We start from the raw sequence: 19,368 nt of genomic DNA on the forward strand, positions 1-19,368 counted from the left end.
TTATGGCATATATCTGGTTAACCAAGACATTGGGCAAAGAGCGGGATAAAATAGAAGGGTGGTATGGCACGTTTATGGCAAGCCAAAAGATGAGGCAAAAGGCGGGATCAAGTAGAGGGGGTGGTATGGCATGTTTATGGCAAGCCAGAAGATTGGACAAAGGGCGGCAACGTCCGATGGTTTGTTTTGGCATGTGTTTGTATAGCCAAAGGATAGCCAAAAGACCAAGCAAACGGCGGGAATTTCTACACAGTTTCAACCGACGACAGCCCTCCTACTTCATTTTCTCAAGCTGATCAACACGGAGGTATGTACATGATATTATAGACATTTAAATTTAGTAAAATCTGATTCTATCATTGCCTTGTTTAAATACCCGATAAGGTTTACGTTTTCTGCACAGTTATGTTAATTTTTCCTATTTCGATGGGAACAAAACTGCTGTGAGCTATGAGCTAACTCGTAGCAAACAGGCACAGCCAGCTCATTCAATTTAATTACATCAATGATATGCACAGATAACTTAATAGATACAGTATATACACTGGCAGTGAGTATATGAGATAGTTTAATGTAATTAATATAATTGGTAGCTGACTAACCTTTGCACAGATAGTAGCTAACTTAGCTAGCAACAATCAGTCATTCCTTCAGCCTACAGTGAATATCTGCTGAAAGCAGCATAGCCTACCATTTAGCGTTGAAAGTATATCCACCAAAAAAAGCATTGCTCATGTTGCTGTGCTTTTTAGCAATAATTAATAAATAATTTTAGCTGCCAGGCAGGAAAACACAAAGAAAACTCCAAACTTAAGCCAAAGAGTATAGCAAGAAGCTCTAACTGCCACTAGGTGGTGTTGTGATAGTGCTGCCACCAATTTGGACTGAAAAGGCCTACTGCTGTGAAACCTTTTGTTATATTAAACCCACTTTATTCTCTGCCATATGTGCTTCTAGGGAGAAATCTAATTATCTGTGATTTAATTGCTTCGTTGCTTTTCAGTTATAAGCAAAATATCATATGCATACTTATAATATTTTACATATCCTATTTTCCTCTGCAGATCACTGAGCAAATGATGGCCCTGGAAGAAGACCCAGCCTCTTCCTTAAATATAAAAAGGATTTGGTGAGCTGCCTTTGATTTTATTAGAGTAGGATAATGTAATGGTTGGCTAGTTGATTTGAAAATCAATGTAGGTAATGATCTCAATATTTTCAGGTCATCTCTCTTGGACCTTCTGGGCCTGCCACTTTGAAGGTTACGGTATGGGGCATTTTAAAGCCAAAGGACCAGACAGAAAAGGACACCTGACGAGGGATGAATGGAAAAGTTACAACTTAAAGTGGGTGAGTTTTATAAAGCCTTTAATAAAGCATTCTTAGGCTACAGTAGAAGTAATAAGTTAAGTTTGTTTTCTCTTTGTCTGTATCACTTTAGATGCCACGAAGAAACCCCATCTGCTCTACCACCACAGATGCAAGCATAGCACAGACCAGTGATGGTTTTACTGGGCTGGGGACCTGCAACCTGTCAGCCTGGAGTCAGTCAACAGTAAATTCAAAAATAAAAAGATGATGAAATAATATTAATCTTCCTATTGTTGTTGTTTTTTTCCAATACACATAGCAAGGTACATTTAAAGTTTATTAAGGGGAGCAATCATTTGGCATTATGGCTTCATTTTGGATCAGCTTTGGGTGGCAGGATTTGGGGCTTTTGGGACAGTTATGGCTATATTTTGGAAGGCCACAATTAGTTTTGGGTGAGTTTTGGCCTCTCTTTGGGTCAGTTTTGGCTACTTTTTGGCTGGATTTTGGGGATTTGGGGTCTTTTGGGACAGTTATGGCTATATTTTGGAAGGCCACAATTAGTTTTGGGTGAGTTTTGGCCTCTCTTTGGGTCACTTTTGGCTACTTTTTGGGCTCTCTTTGGGTCGGTTTTGGCTACTTTTTGGCTGGATTTTGGTTGGATTTTGGGGATTTGGGGCTCTTTTGGGGCAGCTATGGCTGTATTTTGGAAGGCCACAATTAGTTTTGGGTGAGTTTTGGCCTCCTTTTGGTTTGTTTTTGGCTTGCCTATTTTGGGCCATTTAGGGCCCGGAAGCCTGGCCATAATCTTGCCAAAATGACCAGCCAGATTTGGGCCAAAAGGATGCCAAAAGGTTTTTGCTATCTGGGCGTGTTGTTGTTGCCACCAGGTAGGTTTGTCTGTCGTAAATCTACTTGTGCGCATGCGCTGGTGCAACAACATGATTGGCCTAGTTCAGCTCTGGCAACGCAGGTGATTGGCTGCTGGTGAAAAGGGGCGGGACATGCGCCATCTTTGGCGTCGCAGCTTTCCCCATTCAAAACGGGCAGAGTGGTCTGTCTCCTCATATTAGAACGTCTCTGTTATAACTAACATTATACAACAGTTAGTTCCGACCGGTCCCAACCGAGTAATTTGATTGGACAACGAGACATTCCACAGCACTGGGACTTTTCACAGACATAATCACTCCGCTGTTCAGCTGGACAGGAGCTAGGTCAGAGCCACGCTCCCCATACAGGAACTGCCCCATCTCTGCTGCTACTGCTGCTGTTGCTGCTGCTGTTCTGCTGGTGCTGCTGCTGCTGCTGCTACAGTTATAAACGGACCTGAACATTAAAACCTGGACCTGACCTGGTCCGTCTAATTGGCGATAAATCTCTACTAAACCCGGCTGGGGAAAAAATCGCCGCGGGGGCAACTACGTTTTGACGGTGATGTGTTTTGATATTAGCATTAGCTGTTGTTAGCCACGTAGCTCAGCTACTTAGCTTCAACTGTGTTTATATTGATTACATAGATGATAAACAAATGTAATACGGTATCGATAACGTCTCTGTATGTCTTCACGCTGGTCGGGCTCAGAACCAGAACCAGCACTGGCAGCAGCTCGGTGGAAAAGCTTGTAGCTTAGCAAGCTAGTTTAATGTTTATGTGTTGCCTGGCAACAGCCTTGCCTCCCTTCCAGTTGCGGAACTATTTCTGTTGGCGGAGCCAAATAAATGATTAAATAAACAAACAAATCATAATCTCTTGTAGTGTATTACTGTTCTAAAATGCGCTCGTAGCACTGTTGTATAAAAGCAATATCACACGAGAGGGAGTGCTGTTGTACTGTATATCAGCACGGTGTGATTATCTGCGGCACTCGGCCTGCGGCCTCGTGCCTACGACCAAATCACAGCCGTGCTGATATACAGTACAACAGCACTCCCTCTCGTGTGATATTGCTTAAAGGGGAACTAAACCCCTCAGTTTTGGATGACGTGCTCTAAGCTTGAAATTCAAAAAATGCCTTGATTATGGGCGGGGCTCCAGGAGCACTCTCCGATCCCCCCTCCCCTGCGCCCCATTCACACCCGCGAAATCACACAAAAGAGAAAAAAAAAGTAATAAACACACATCGACACTTCTGCTAGTGCTAACGAGCTACTAACGAGCGACTCTAACAGCACTAGTAGCGTGGACACTACTAGGAGCCCTGACACAGTGCATCTACAGCTGATCCGCCGGCTCGTTAGCTCGTTAACGGCTCGTTAGCGGCTCGTTAGCGCCGGCGGCCGGCCGCACTAACGATTCCCGTTCAGGCAGCTGTTAGCAGCCGTTAGCCGCAGCAGAGCAGCTAGAGTGCCTAGCAACCATTAGCGGCAGGCAGCAGCCGGTGCTGATTGGTCGGGGAGCTGGTGGCCGATGACAAAAGCTGCCTCCAAAACGTCATCTGCCTCCATCTCAGCCAATAGAAAAATTTGATTGTAATAGCCGTGTTTCAACCCATAGAGGGCAGTCACACTGCATTTTTACTACAAAATACACCAAATTGAAATATTTTGACTAAAGTGTCAAAAGTTGGACCAGAATCAACTGACAACACTACCTTATACCCAAATGTTTTCAGCAGAAAAAAGTGGTTTGGGGGTTTAGTTCCTCTTTAATTAAATTTGACTCCGTAGTCTGAAAATATGTTGAGCAGCTCCTGAAACCCAGCACTAGTAGGAGAAATGATTGCCAAATTATCAGGATACTATTGATTAACAATAGTATTTCCTCTCCTCTATGGAACAAGGTAATTTTTTATTTATTTTTTGTTTTTGTTTTGAGCACCTGCCCCCCCAAAGGTCTCTGCACAGGCCTGCCTTTAATTGATAAGATAGTTGAGAGACAGGAAATGGGGAGGCAGAGGGGGAACGACATGCAGCAAAGGGCCACCGGGTTCAGGATTCGAACTGGGGCCGGCTGCAGTGCGGACTGTAGCCTCTGCACATGGGGCACCTGCTCAACACACTGAGCTATATGGTGCCCCTAGTTTGCCTTTCTTCCTGTGCTCTCTACTTTTCTGTCTCTCCCCATCAGGCTGCATGAATGATGAGGTAATGATACAGAGACAAGAAGGATGTGTAGGTTCTCGTGCAAGGTAGGTTAAGTGTTGGAGAAAAGCATAAACATTTGGAGCCGTGTCTTGTCAAAATTGAGTCAAAATCAATATGACTGAACTGTATATGAAAGGCTATAGAGCTTTTAATTTGATTTTTAATTTGTGGTTACACGGCACAGCAGGTCTCTTTTTTTTTTTTTTTTTTCAAAAGCGACTTTTTCCGATGTTGTTACAGACCCTTCTGGTTTGGAGACTCCGGCGTGAAAGCACGTATCACCGCTGTTTTCGGGTTATTAGCGATTAGCGGGTGCTGCCCTGAGCTCCGGTCCCGTTCCGAAGTACTCACCGGCGGTCAGTCTCACAGTGTTACGGAGCAGATCCATGATAGTCCCCGCTGCAGTCAGAGACCCACACCGCTCCACACCGTGGACCCCCTCCCATCTTACACGGCCTGAGCTCAGTCACTCACCCACCTCATATACTGTGTTTATTGATGATAAACGGGCGTAGGCTACTGGTAATAACAGTAAAACCAGACTGGCGTGTTGAATCTCGGACCCAACACAGCCGGACTCAGAGCATTTCTCAACCCAGCCGCGGGCAAAAAACACTGGTTTGAGATAACTGTTAACATTAATCAACGTTCATAAACTGTGTGTGATGTGTGTGTGAGTGACTATGGCGGAACATGTCTGACAGATGGATGGAGCTTGACCACATGAAATTACAGTGATCCGATTGGCCAAACCACCTCCGGAGGTGGTGATGGACGCGTTGTGACCAGTGTAAATGGTGATGTGTTCTGTACCCGCATGTACGACTAAGCGCCATGGGTGTTTTTTTTTTCTGATTAATTAACGAGACTCGTTTGGGTCCGCCATAGTCTCTCACAGAAAATAATCTTATTGTTACGTTTTTTTAACACTGTTTCACCGTCTCTAATCTCTGTCAGTCAGCCCCTCCTCCTGCTGGACTCGGTCTCTCTCTAACGTGCATGCACACACACACACACGTGCGCTATATTGCAGGCTACAGTAGCCTATTCAAATTACCCCGCAATCTCTTTTTTCTTTTTTTAATTTAAAATAACAAGCGCTACAATGCAGCACAGCAACTTCACGTTGGAGACTTTTGGAATAACTTGTATAGCGTTTTTATGCATAGAAAACCTTGTTTTCCCAGTTTGAGACCCCCCAAAATAAACTGTGACTTATATTCCAAATTTTACGGTAAAACCTTGTTTTCAAATAGTCTGTTTTACATTTAATCAGACAAAAGGAAGGGAATATGACAATTGTTTAGGCTATTGTAGATATTTATTTCAGGTTTGACTAGTTTTGGCTGAGGCGGTTTTTCTTTTCCTCTCTCTACTCATTCATTTCCTAACACATGACAGTTAAGGCCCAAATTGATAATTTGTCACTTGTTTGTATCAGGATGCAGCAGCTGAGAGCAGACTTTCCTGAGTGGAAAATCTGATGCTAAAACCAGCAGAATATTCCCACTCTGTATCTGTGTGATTTAGGACACAGCAGCAGAGAGCAGACTCTCCTGAACCCAGCTGTGTGTCCATGAAAAGTGACTTCTCTATGGATCGACCTATTGACCTTAAAGGTGAACAACCTACTGATGGAAGGTAAGAACTGCAAACTGGGGGGGGGCTACATGGGGCTCTCTGAAGTAATTCAAATCCAGTTTTTCCACAGAGTCCAGCAGAAGATCTCAGAGGTCCACAGTGATCTGTCTGAACGGCAGCATCAACCAGACCTGGACTCCATATTTATGGTCTGTACATGTACAATCACACAATTACTGTTGAACTACATCAGGGCTATTCAACTATATTTTTGTGGAGGCCAATTTTGTTGGAGGGCTGTGGCCCGGGGGCCGGTCATTCTTCTGAGCTATCTTCTGTTACCGTTTCATCGACAGCGGTGTTGGACAAATTACTCTTGAAAAGTAATTAGATTACTGGTGGTACTGATTGAAGTAGGCTACAGTTACAGTTCCTTCTTATTACTTTATTTCAAAGGTAATTAGTTAGATTACTAGTTACAGTAGGGTAGCCTACTAGTTACGCCATCCCCTAAAAATAGCTAAATAAATAGGCAAAAAAAAAAAAAACTCTAGCAGGTTGACACTGTGTAGCCCAGGACTGATGCTTAAGTTTGGGAGAGAGGAGAAGAGAGACTGGGCTGAGACTGGGGGGAAGCGGGGGAGCGGAGGTGGGGGGTGGGGGGTGGGGGGTGTGGGGTGGCGAGCAATCGGACCGTATGAGTTTCGCTTTTACCGCGCACTGCTGTCATGCGTGTGTGTGTGTGTGAACGCCAATAATGGAGAAAGAGCGCTATGCGGACTTTAATGAATGGAACGATATTGCGAGCCAAAAGCCGAAAAATCTATTCCTGACGGACGTAATTTATTTATATATAAATAAATGAACGTATAGGAAACACTCATGTGGTGTGGGAGGATCGCGGAGGTGAGGCGGGGAGGAGGATGTGTAGTGTGTGTGAGAGGAGCTGAGAGGACCATGGAGATCAAGGGGAGCGGACAAACTTTGAAAGCGACATGTTTACACTTCTGGCCAGACTCTTTCTGGTCTGCTGTCGCCAGTGTGTCGTGGATGTATCGTTTAGGAGCGTCAAATATTTCTTTTGGCAAATATATTGCACAATTTCTTTGCTCCTCACATTTAATGTTGGGTTTTATGAAAAAAAAAAATGCACGGACCGTTTTTATTTTTCGTATTCTTATGATAATGATTATTCTTTTTATTATTATTGGTTGATGGGCCGGGGGCCGGTCCAATTGACTGGCGGGCCGGATCTGGCCCGCGGGCCGCTAGTTGAATAGCCCTGAACTACATCAACCACAGATTAAATGTTGAACTTCCATTTGGTTCCTAACAGTCTCCATGTTGCTCTGTTCAGACCACAGTGTTTCCTCTAGGATTTTTTTAAGTAGTGGCAGAGCGCCCCCCCTCTCTTTCCACCCAATCAACATCTTTTTTTCTTCCTTTTTTGTTACCGCAACATACGGTTCACGTCATGATAACTTCTGTATCTAACCACCGTATTCAAACTTCCACTGTCCATAGTTGTCTTTGTTTGATAGCCTACTTCAAGAGACTTTTGGTTAAAGCAGAAGTAAGTGATCCGGTCGATGGAGTTAGCAGTCCCCGCCCTCGTCATGGATCTATTGGTCCTCGTCCCTACGTCACCACATTTCACGCGCATCCCTTGGCTGCACACACAGCCCTTCATGCCGTTCTCTCTCCTCATTGGATAAAGGTTGTAGGATACAAGGAAGTATACAAGAAGTTTTCTCCTCAGCTTACAGCAAAGCAGAGTGACTGACAGACCCGTGTTTCAGACCAAACACTCTATGTAAGTGATTGCTGTCGGAAGATATAACTATTTAAGGCTTATATTAACACAAACATTCCGCTTACTTCTGCTTTAAGTAACCATGGACAGCTCCTACACAGGATCGTTCTGCTGTGTCGTCGTTGTCGCCGCCGTCACCCCCCCGTGCGCGCGCGTGCGAAACCCGCGACACGCACGTTATGGCGCAGATGTCCTGATGGGCTACAGTAGCCTGATGATCATCAGTGTTGATTATTTATAAGCTTTAGGGGACTGAGACACTCAGTTTTTTTTTTTTTTTTGGTTTTCCACTAGCACTCGAGCGCGACGTCCGACAGGAGAATCAAACCCGCTAATTTTAAAAACACACCGGCAACAGCGACCACTGATCTGTAGCCTACTGAGACTGTTGTTAGCCTATTCTGTCACCTGAGTTAAAACACGCTGTGGTCCGTCATCTAGGTGCAGACGAGGTGCAAAGAGCAAGATAGTTATCTGTAGTTCACCTTACTCTACAGTATCCGACCCAGTGCAGGACTCTGCTGTGCGGTGGTGGTGGAGTATTTGCGACAATCAAAAAAAAAAAAAAAATGAAAGAGAGAGAGAAATTTGAAGGAGCGGCAGCTAGGATTTAGGAATGGCGGGCCGCCACTCCTAAATAAATGTAGAGGAAACACTGGACCAGCAGACCTTCAGACTGACACATGGATCACTTCAGTTTAAATTAAATGATCAGTTTGTCATCTGTTCCAGCTGCTGGAGGAGAACATCATCACTTTTGTGAAGAACGAGCTGAAGAGAGTCCAGAGGCTCCTGAGACCAGATTACCCAGAATGCTTAGAGACTCAGGGGGATGATGAGAAGATGGTGGATGGTGAGGATGAAGAGCAAAAGAGGAGCAACAGAGAGACATTTCTGAAGGTCACACTGAACTTCCTGAGGAGAATGAAGCAGGAGGAGCTGGCTGACTGTCTGCAGAGCAGTAAGAGAAATTAGACATTTACTAGCAACTGAAGAAAGGGAGGGGGAAATTATAGACTCTGCTCTATGTTTCAAATATTTACATCATGGTTAACATATTTGTTGTTTGTTCATTTAGAAAGTCATGCTACAATTTGCCAACGAAAACTCAAGTCTCACCACAGGAAAAAGTTCCAGTGTGTGTTTGAGGGGATCTCGAAAGCAGGAAACCCAACTCTTCTGAATCAGATCTACACAGAGCTCTACATCACAGAGGGAGGGACTGGAGGGGTAAATGATGAACATGAGGTCAGACAGATTGAAACAGCGTCCAGGAGACAAGACAGACCAGAAACAACCATCAGACAAGAAGACATCTTTAAAGCCTCACCTGGAAGAGATGAACCAATCAGAACAGTGATGACAAAGGGAGTGGCTGGCATTGGGAAAACAGTCTTAACACAGAAGTTCACTCTGGACTGGGCTGAAGACAAAGCCAACCAGGACATAGACTTCACATTTCCATTTACTTTCAGAGAGCTGAATGTGCTGAAACAGAAAAAGTTCAGCTTGGTGGAACTTGTTCATCACTTCTTCACTGAAACCAAAGAAGCAGGAATCTGCAGCTTTGATCAGTTCCAGGTCGTCTTCATCTTTGACGGTCTGGACGAGTGTCGACTTCCTCTGGACTTCCACAACACTGAGATCCTGACTGATGTGACAGAGTCCACCTCAGTCAACGTGCTGCTGACCAACCTCATCAGCGGGAAACTGCTTCCCTCTGCTCGCCTCTGGATAACCACACGACCTGCAGCAGCCAATCAGATCCCTCCTGAGTGTGTTGACATGGTGACAGAGGTCAGAGGGTTCACTGGCCCACAGAAAGAGGAGTACTTCAGGAAGCGGTTCAGAGATGAGGAGCAGGCCAGAAAGATCATCTCCCACATCAAGACATCACGAAGCCTCCACATCATGTGCCACATCCCAGTCTTCTGCTGGATCACTGCTACAGTTCTGAAGGAGGGGTTGAAGACCAGAGAGGGAGGAGAGCTGCCCAAGACCCTGACTGAGATGTACATCCACTTCCTGGTGGTTCAGTCCAAAGTGAAGAACATCAAGAATGATGGAGGGGCTGAGACAGATCCACACTGGAGTCCAGAGAGCAAGAAGATGATTAAGTCTCTGGGGAAACTGGCTTTTGAGCAGCTGCAGAAAGGAAACCTGATCTTCTATGAATCAGACCTGAGAGAGTGTGGCATCGATATCAGAGCAGCATCAGTGTACTCAGGAGTGTTCACACAGATCTTTAAAGAGGAGAGCGGCCTGTACCAGGACAAGGTGTTCTGCTTCGTCCATCTGAGTGTTCAGGAGTTTCTGGCTGCTCTTCATGTTCATCTGACCTTCATCAAATCTGGAGTCAGTCTGCTGTCAGAAGAACAATCAGCCTCCCTGTGGTCAAGACTGTTCAAAGACAAACTGGAACCAACACTCTTCTACCAGAGTGCTGTGGACAAGGCCTTACAGAGTCCAAATGGACAACTGGACTTGCTCCTCCGCTTCCTCCTGGGTCTTTCACTGGAGACCAATCAGACGCTCCTACTAGGTCTAATATCACAGACAGGAAGTAACCCACAGACCAAAAATGAAACAGCCCAGTACATCAAGAAGAAGATCAGTGATAATCTGTCTCCAGAGAGAAGCATCAATCTGTTCCACTGTCTGAATGAACTGAATGATCGTTCTCTAGTGGAGGAGATCCAACAGTCCCTGAGATCAGGACGTCTCTCCACAGATGAACTGTCTCCTGCTCAATGGTCAGCTCTGGTCTTCATCTTACTGTCATCAGAAAAAGATCTGGATGAGTTTGACCTGAAGAAATACTCTGGTTCAGAGGAAGCTCTTCTGAGGCTGCTGCCAGTGGTCAAAGCCTCCAACAAAGCTCTGTATGTGCACATACATACATCTGGATTAAATGTGTTGTTTTCTTTTGTCAAAACTAAAAAAACACATTTCCCTTTTGTTTTGTCTACTTTTTAGACTGAGTGGCTGTCACCTCTCAGAGAGAAGCTGTGAAGCTCTGTCTTCAGTCCTCAGCTCCCAGTCCTCTATTCTGAGAGAACTGGATCTGAGTAAGAACGACCTAAAGGATTCAGGAGTGAAGCTGTTGTCTGTTGGGCTGGAGAGTCCACACTGTAAACTGGAAACTCTTAGGTTTGTGTTTGTTTTGCATTTACAGTAAAACCCAGACTTGTATTTAACAAAATAATATTTTGGGGGGAAATGCCCTTCAGATTTCAGTTTGCTTCTCTCTGAAATAGTGTATTCTTAGGTGTTTGATTGACATTGATTATTTGATTTTATCACTTTCGTCATGTTTTGTATTATAAGGGTGGTCAGATAGATAGATAGATAGATAGATAGATAGATAGATAGATAGATAGATAGATAGATAGATAGATAGATAGATAGATAGATAGATAGATTCATAATTGCCCTGAGTCTGGTCAGTGTCCTCTGCTCCGTCACCTCCTCAACATAGTCCAGCTTTAGGTCCACCACGGAGCCTGCCTTTTTGATGAGCTTGTTCAGCCTCTGGATGTTGCCTCTTACTGCCGCCTCAACAGGCCATGGCAAAGAACAGCACACTAGCCACTACAGAGCTGTAAAATATCTGTAGGAGCTTGGTGCAGATGTTAAATGATGTCAACCTTTGCAGGAAGTAGAGCCTGCTCTGGCCCTTCTTGTAGAGGTGATCAGTGTTCAGTGATCAGTCAGTTTATTGTCCACTATCAATCACGAGATATTTGTAGGGGGGCACTATCTCGACTGCCTCACCCTCAATGCAGACGGAGAGTGGGGTGGGGGGCTGGTGTCCAAAACAATCTCCTTTGTTTTGGAGGTGTTCAGGAGCAGCTGGTTCTTCTGGCACCACCCCACGAAGTCGCTCACCAGACTCACACAAAACTAACAGGGTTACATTTTCTAAAAAAAAAAAAAAAAGAATAAGGAAAGCCACAGAGCAAATCAGACACGTGTGTCTTTTCAGTCTGTCAGGTTGTCTGGTCACAGAGGAAGGCTGTTCTTCTCTGACTTCAGCCCTGAGGTCCAACCCCTCCCATCTGAGAGAGCTGGACCTGAGCTACAATGATCCAGAAGACTCAGGAGTGAAGCTGCTGTCTGCTGGACTGGAGGATTCACACTGTACACTGGAATACCTCAGGTCTTATTTAGTTGTGTTGTGTTGAAGATCTTGACCTCTATTTGCAATATTTAGAAATCTGTGAATTTATTTTCTTATAATTCTTCTCCAGACTGAGTGGCTGTAACCTCTCCAAGAGAAGCTGTGAAGCTGTGTCCTCAGTCCTCAGCTCCCAGTCCTCTAGTCTGAGAGAACTGGACCTGAGTAACAACGACCTGCAGGATTCAGGAGTGAAGCTGCTGTCTGTTGGACTGAAGAGTTCACATTGTAAACTGGAAACTCTATGGTTTGGTTTTATCTTGCATTTAAATCCCAGACTTTTATTTAACAACACCGGTATTAGATTTTTTTCCCCCCCTGTAAATGCCCTTCAGACTTCAGTTTGCTCCAGTCTGAAACAGTCAAAATCAGGGACTTTTCAATGTGACTGTTTTCCTAAGTGTTCTTAAGTGCATGATTGAGATTGATTGATTATTTGTAGGGCTGCCCCCGACCAAAGATTTTGTTGGTCGACCAGTAGTCGTCACTTATGGCGATTAGTCGACTAATCGACCCCCCACCTTGAGGGGAAAAAAAAAATAATAACAATAATAAATTTTTTTTTTTTTTTTTGCCCGCGGTCAGGTTGAGAATTAATTAATTAATGCTCGTGACTCCGGCCGTGTTGGGTCCGAGATTCAACAACAAGCCGGTCGGGTTTCACCGTTATTACCGGCAGAATGCCCATTTATCACCGATAAACACAGTAGATGAGGAGGGTAAAAAGTTACTGAGCTCAGGCTGTGTGACGGGGGTGCGGGGGTCGGGGTCCGCGGCGTGGAGCGGTGCGGGCATAGACATATGTCTATGGGTGCGGGTCTCTGACTGCAGCGGGGACTATCATGGATCCGCTCCGTGACACTGACCGCCGGTGAGCGCTGTGGGACGGGACCGGCGCTCAGACAGCACCCGCTAATGGTGACAGCGGTGATACGAGAGAGACTGCCGTGCCGTGTAAAAAAACAACAACAAAAAAAAGTGTCACGTCACGACTTCCTGTATCTGGCCCTTCAAAATAAAAGCCCCATAACCTTTCATATACAGTTCAGTCATTGATGTTGGCTTAATTTTGACAAGACACGGCTCCAAATGTTTTTTCTTTTTTTCCTGCGACCAATCGACCAATGAAATTTTGGTCGGCTAATGATTTTTTGGTCGACCAGTGCCTGGTCGACTATTTGGGGGCAGCCCTAATTATTTGATTTAATCACTTTCATCATGTTTTGCATTTTAAGGGTGGTCACACAAAACTAACTTGGTTACATTTTCTAAAAAAAAAAAGTAAAGCCACAGAGCAAATCAGATACATGTGTGCATAGGCGGCGCTAGGGCAGAAGGAATGGGGAAGCTACGGGACAAAAAAAAAAAAGAAAAAGAAAAAAGAAAGTCTACAGCTGTTGCTGTTATTGTTTTTAACAAAGACAAAAACCGCGCTTGATTACTGAAAGGCAAAGCCACAAATAAGGACGCACTCACACGGGCCAGTTGTTCCGTGCTGAAGCCCGAATGCCCCCTCCCCTCTCCCCCGCTGGCCCGCACTCACACCACCTCCAACCCAAGCTGCTCAAGCACGGTTGCCTCCGTTGATATAGAGGGATTATTTGTTTGCCAACACGGCGGATGTGCACTTTAACCTGACTGCAGAAAGAACGGAGCCTTTTAACACCAGCGGTGATGAGGCGCTGACAACAATATAGGTGGTTGTGTCCACACACCCGTACTGGTTTATGTGACTTAAGGTGACATTTCGGCGCAGGAGGGAGTGGGAGCCTGGATGCGAGCCAATCTCCTTCAACCATGCACGGAAAAGGGGAATGATAGGAAAGGTTTTTCTAATTTAATGAGAAACAATGCCCAGGTCAGCAATGCATGACAATAAACATGGTTCATTTGTCCCCTCAAGTTACATAAACCAACACAGCGTGGACACACACAACTCCGGTGACTCCGGTGACGTGTAGAAAAGCGAAAAAAGTGTTTCCATTACACTTTTGCGATACACGTTTGTATCGATACGTCTCAAAAACCACCTCATGAGAGCGTAAAAACTTTTTTGCGATATTTTTGAGTTTTTTCGAAATGTAGGTGTTTCCATTACAAGTTTTTAATTTCGATATTTAGGTTTTGCGCATTTCAAGGGGTAATGGAAACGCACCTATAATCTGCTGTGCCATTGTCCTCATCCAGTTGCGTAACTGCTGTATCGCTGAGAATGTGCACTCACACAGGTGTCCGTAGGTAGGCTGGTGACTGGAGGAGGGAGGCAGCAGGTGTCCGGGCGGTCGGGGCTGCTGTCTGGACGTAACTTATTCAAAAACCTTCTAATGTCCGTTTTACCGGGCTTTTTTCTTTTAATTTCGCTGGACTGTCAGTGACTAGCATAGCGAGGCAAAGGGGTAAGCTTCTACGCTGCGCGTTGTAGCTACGCCGTGTGTACATAATGACGCAGGTAACCAGTCAAATACCACTGAAATAAAAAATAAATAAACCATCGACATAATACTTTAAAAATGTGTGTTTTAATGTATTTCCCACCTCTTTCTAAAATATAATTTAAAAACAACAACGAAAAAAAAAACATAATTTTATTTTTTCATTTTATTATTTGTGATGATTTTATTTTATTTTCTGTGACAATCTAGGGGAAGCTAAGCTTCCCCTAGCCTATTGATAGCGCCGCCTATGCATGTGTGTCTTTTCAGTCTGTCAGGTTGTCTGGTCACAGAGGAAGGTTGTTCTTCTCTGGCCTCAGCTCTGAGCTCCAACCCCTCCTATCTGAGAGAGCTGGACCTGAGGTACAATCATCCAGGAGACTCAGGAGTGAAGCTGCTGTCTGCTGGACTTGGGGATCCTCACTGGAGACTGGACACTCTCAGGTATCGGACAGACAACAGCAGCTCTCACACTGTGGGCATGATTCACTAAGATCCCAGATTAGGGACGCTAAATTGGGGGCTCCTGCTAAAATTTTGCGTGTTTGATTAGTGCACGAAAAAAGGTAATCTACTAACCCACCAAATGACATCACACACAAACCACAGTATTTAAATGAGGGTTTTACGCATGGTAATTGTTTCCACTATGGAGAGTGGTCAGAGAGTTGGATGGCCGCAAAGAGAAAATAAAATTTGATTCTGATGGATTAATATAGAGCTCAGGTGGGACACATAAGCCACACTGGGATCTAAATGACCAGAGGGATCAAAGATGGGGTGAAGGCAGAAGTTCATAAATACGTATTTTTAAAGGGTCACTGTTCCTGTGTATCTACTTAATTAAATACAGTCTAATTACCTATGTAACAACAGGTAATACCATGTACTTATGTTGTAAATACATAGTGTATTTTGGTGTACTTACAGGTCCCTGGTACACTTGTAATAAGAAATGCTTGTTACAATACTTTGTCAAAGTGGCCTCTCTCTTTGGGGAAGGGGTACACCTGTAAGAAAAATGGGTGAAACCACAACCCATGTTGCCTGTGCAAACTTTTCCATCAATCTTCCTCCTGTCTCTTGAGTCTTGGAACATGTATGCTGTTTCACAATATAGTATATGTAACAGTTGTGTCAGTACACCGTTGTTACTCTTTGATACAGTGGAATGAGCACATTAAAATAAAGTGTACCTGCTGGGATACCTCAGTTCTTACACATTAACTGCAATAACCAGTGTCTTCAATAGTGTACCACAGGTGCTGTTATTCAATAGTGTACCACAGGTGCTGTTACACAACATAGTATATATAACAGTTGTGTTAGTACACACTAAGCACATTAAAATAAAGACTCAGTATTTAATTAGGTAGATACACAGGAACAGTGACCCCTTAAAATAAAGTGTTACCCGTATTTCACTGAAGTCGAATCACACCCGCATACAAATGAAAGCTTTCTTGTACCTTAGAATGAGTTGTTACAAGTCGTTACAAATACATAAGTGGGCGACGCACCGAACCGAGGCGGCCATGTCGCATCGCCATTTTTTACGTTGAGTGGCAGCGTGACCGTAGGTAACCACGGAAACTCACCGGAGCTGTCGGCTCGGGGAGATAGTTTTCCAGGTAGCGCCTGTTAAAACTGTCACCACTGTGTAGTGTGAGGAAGGACAGAGGCACTGATGTTGCAATCAGGTGCAGTCAGGCAGACGGCCGTCGGAAAACTAACCGGATGTCATTTTACTCCACCAGAGAAAGACGGTAAAACGTAGGTCAGGTAAACAATGCGACATCACCATGACAACATATTGTCAACGCCTGTATTGTTTTGCCTCGTGCTGGTGGACCACTTGTTTACATAGATGCTTGTTTATCCTGTTACATGCAGCGTCTGTTGTCTGCCTGACGTCTGCCCAATTTCACGTGAATGCAACATCAAGAATATGTTCCGATATGACTTGCCTTTCAAACGTGCTAAATAAAGATACAAACACTGCCACTGCACTCTGTTTCAGGTGTGGTGAATCACATTTTGTGTGCTAAATAAATTTATTCACATCTACTCCTCCCAATATTTGCATGTTCTGCCAGAAATGCCCATATTTGCATATTCATCAAGGCATGAACGCATACTTTTTTGCCCGTTTGAGAGACGCAATCCTCAGTGCACCCGGTTAGTGGATCAGCTTCAACATGTGTTTGCATGTGCAATCAAGTTTGCACATGTTTTTATACAAGCAAACCTTTAGTAAATCAGGCCCTGTGTCTCTGTCTCTCTGACCAACTGAGGAACTCTGCTTCGTGTTTCATGGTGGATGAGTGAAGGTGGATCTAGTTTATCCTGACTTTGTTTCCTCCTCCAGGATGGACCATTGTGGACCTCAGAGACTGACAACTGGTCTCAACAAATGTGAGTGTTTAAATTTGATTCATGAGAACACATCTGCACATGGTACACTAGTACCCCATTTGCTATTGTACACCATGCCTTTTCTAGTGTGCTTATCAAAATGACCAAAACAGGTAGCACATCACAAGCAAGTAAGGAAGTTTTGCTTGTTTTAAAGGGACAACAAGGAGTTTTGGAAAGCAAAGTGTTCTAATACTACATTTACCATGAGCCTCCGCGCGCGCACGGTGAAATTCTTGGACCGGCACAAGACGGACGTCTTGCCAAGAATGTTTTCATTCATCAAGAATTAAAGTCAGAGGTTCGAAGACGATCAGATACCGCCGTAGTTCCGACCATAAACGGCGATTCGGCGGCGTTATTCTCATGACCCGCCGGGCAGCGTCCGCGAAACTTAAAGTAAAGAAACGCTGGTCGGCTTGCCCAGCATTTCCACCACTAATAATAATAACAAAATAATGATAGAGACAAAATGATATATATTGATCGAAAATTGACCCATTAACAAGTGTGGGTAACGTAGATTCATCCATATTAATATGAGACTTTTTTATTGTCACAGAATTTTTCGTTCTGCCGCTGGAGAAACTCCTCGTTGTCCCTTTAGGTGTATTTTTCAATTTTATATTGTATGCAGTAAGTCATTTCTCAGTTGTATACATCAAATGCAAGTTTGATTGTTTCACTTTCATAATTGTCAGTGAAGTTGTTGATAAATGAACAGATGATAAACCTCAGCTGTGTTGTGTCTTGTTCTCTCCATCAGACGTCTGTGAACTGGAACTTGACATGAACACAGTGAACAAACACCTCAAACTGTCTCACAACAACAGGAAGGTGACATGGGTACAGAGATACCAGTCATATCTTGATCATCCAGAAAGATTTGACTTTTGGCTTCAGCTTCTGTGTAGAAATGATCTGACTGGTCGCTGTTACTGGGAGGTCGAGTGGAATGGAGATGTTGATATATCAGTGAGTTACAGAGGAATCAGAAGGAAAGGAAACAGTAGCAACTGTGTGTTTGGAGGAAATGATCAGTCCTGGAGTCTGTTCTGCTCTCATCGTTATGGCTACTCTTTCAGGCACAACAACAGAGAAACTTCCATCTCCTCCTCCTGTGTCTCTAACAGAGTAGCAGTGTATGTGGACTGTCCTGCTGGCACTCTGTCCTTCTACAGAGTCTACTTTGGCAGACTGATCCACCTCCACACCTTCAACACCACATTCACTGAACCTCTGTATCCTGGGTTAAGGGTATTTGCTGGTTCCTCAGTGTCTCTGTGTCCTCTGTAGGACTAAGCCTTTCTAGCCTGGGTGAACCCAGACAAACTGGAGAAGTAGCTGTTGGGGGCATGATGATGTGACTTGATGACAGAGAAGCAGCGTCTAGCAGTTTTTGTTTATATGCAGCATGGCGACCAGCAAAGAGCTGTCACTTTGATTTTGAGAGACTGTAGCAAAAAGTGAGCAAAAAAAGTGTTAGAAGCCCTTCTCAAGCCTGTGAGAAAAGCCACAGTGAGGACTGTTAACTCACCATGGTTGGACAGAGAAACAAAAGAACATATGATTGAAAGAGATCAGGCAAAACAGATTGCTTTATCATCTGGTATTAAATCAGACTGGCAAATTTATTGTAAATTAAGAAATTTTGTTACAAAGTTAAATAGGAGGAGAAAAAAAGAATATTATGATAACATAGTTCAGGAAATGAAGCACGATAGTAAAAGATTATGGAGTACACTAAATGTTTTAGTTAAGGGCCACACCAAGTCTTCACCATCTTACTTAGAAACTGGAGGAGAGTTCTTGACCAAACCCAAGGACATTGCTAATCATTTGAATAATTATTTCATTAATAAAATCGATAAGTTAAAAAGTACTGTACAGCATAATGATACTGACCTTGCAGATAGACTAATTAACCAAAGTATGGAAGGTAAAGAATGTATTTTTGATTTCAAGACTGTTACAGTTTCTAAAGTTGAGTTATTATTAATGAATTGTAAGAATAAGTCACCTGGGGTTGATTTTCTTGATGGAAGGTTATTGAAACCTATTGTTGGTATTGTGGCCCCAGTGGTAACACATATAATTAATTTATGTTTGACTAAAAATATATGGCTACAAGGATGGAAAATTGCAAAAATAATACCAATTCCTAAAAACAAAAAGTTGCAGTTTTCTGAGTCAAATAGTCGACCTATCAGTTTATTGCCAATTTTGAGTAAAATCATGGAAAAAATTGTGTATGAGCAAATTCAGTCATATTTTTCTAATAATTATTTATTTACAGATTTTCAGCATGCTTACAGGGAAAAATATTCTACAACAACAGCTATGACACAAATGTTAGATGACTGGTGCAATGAAATCTCGCAGAAGAAAATGATAGGAGCTGTCTTCCTGGATTTTTCGGCAGCGTTTGATATTCTAGATCATGAATTATTATTGGCAAAACTGAAACATTATGGGTTTTCATCATCAGCTTTGTTAATTATTAAAAGTTATTTGAGTGAGAGATGGCAAATGGTTTATTTTAATGGCAGTGA

The 19,368-nt window shown here is 43.7% G+C and overlaps 2 protein-coding genes across 2 annotated transcripts in view; one reads left to right on the forward strand and one right to left on the reverse strand.

Moving 5' to 3' along the window:
• LOC311007112 (uncharacterized protein) overlaps window positions 1-19,368 on the reverse strand; it is a 142,305-nt gene that overhangs the window by 22,792 nt on the left and 100,145 nt on the right.
• On the forward strand, window positions 6,114-18,112 carry LOC311007027 (protein NLRC3-like; the record flags this gene model as incomplete). The annotated part of the gene is made up of 9 exons (XM_084000109.1): window positions 6,114-6,188; window positions 8,525-8,753; window positions 8,871-10,674; window positions 10,769-10,942; window positions 11,778-11,951; window positions 12,043-12,216; window positions 14,672-14,845; window positions 16,770-16,816; window positions 17,583-18,112. The coding sequence occupies exons 1-9, from the start codon at window positions 6,186-6,188 to the stop codon at window positions 18,110-18,112; spliced, it is 3,309 nt and encodes a 1,102-aa protein (XP_083856235.1). The 5' UTR covers window positions 6,114-6,185.

The sequence above is a fragment of the Trachurus trachurus genome (genome assembly GCF_905171665.1).
Source record: "Trachurus trachurus genome assembly, chromosome: 24".
NCBI classification, from domain to species: Eukaryota; Metazoa; Chordata; class Actinopteri; order Carangiformes; family Carangidae; genus Trachurus; species Trachurus trachurus.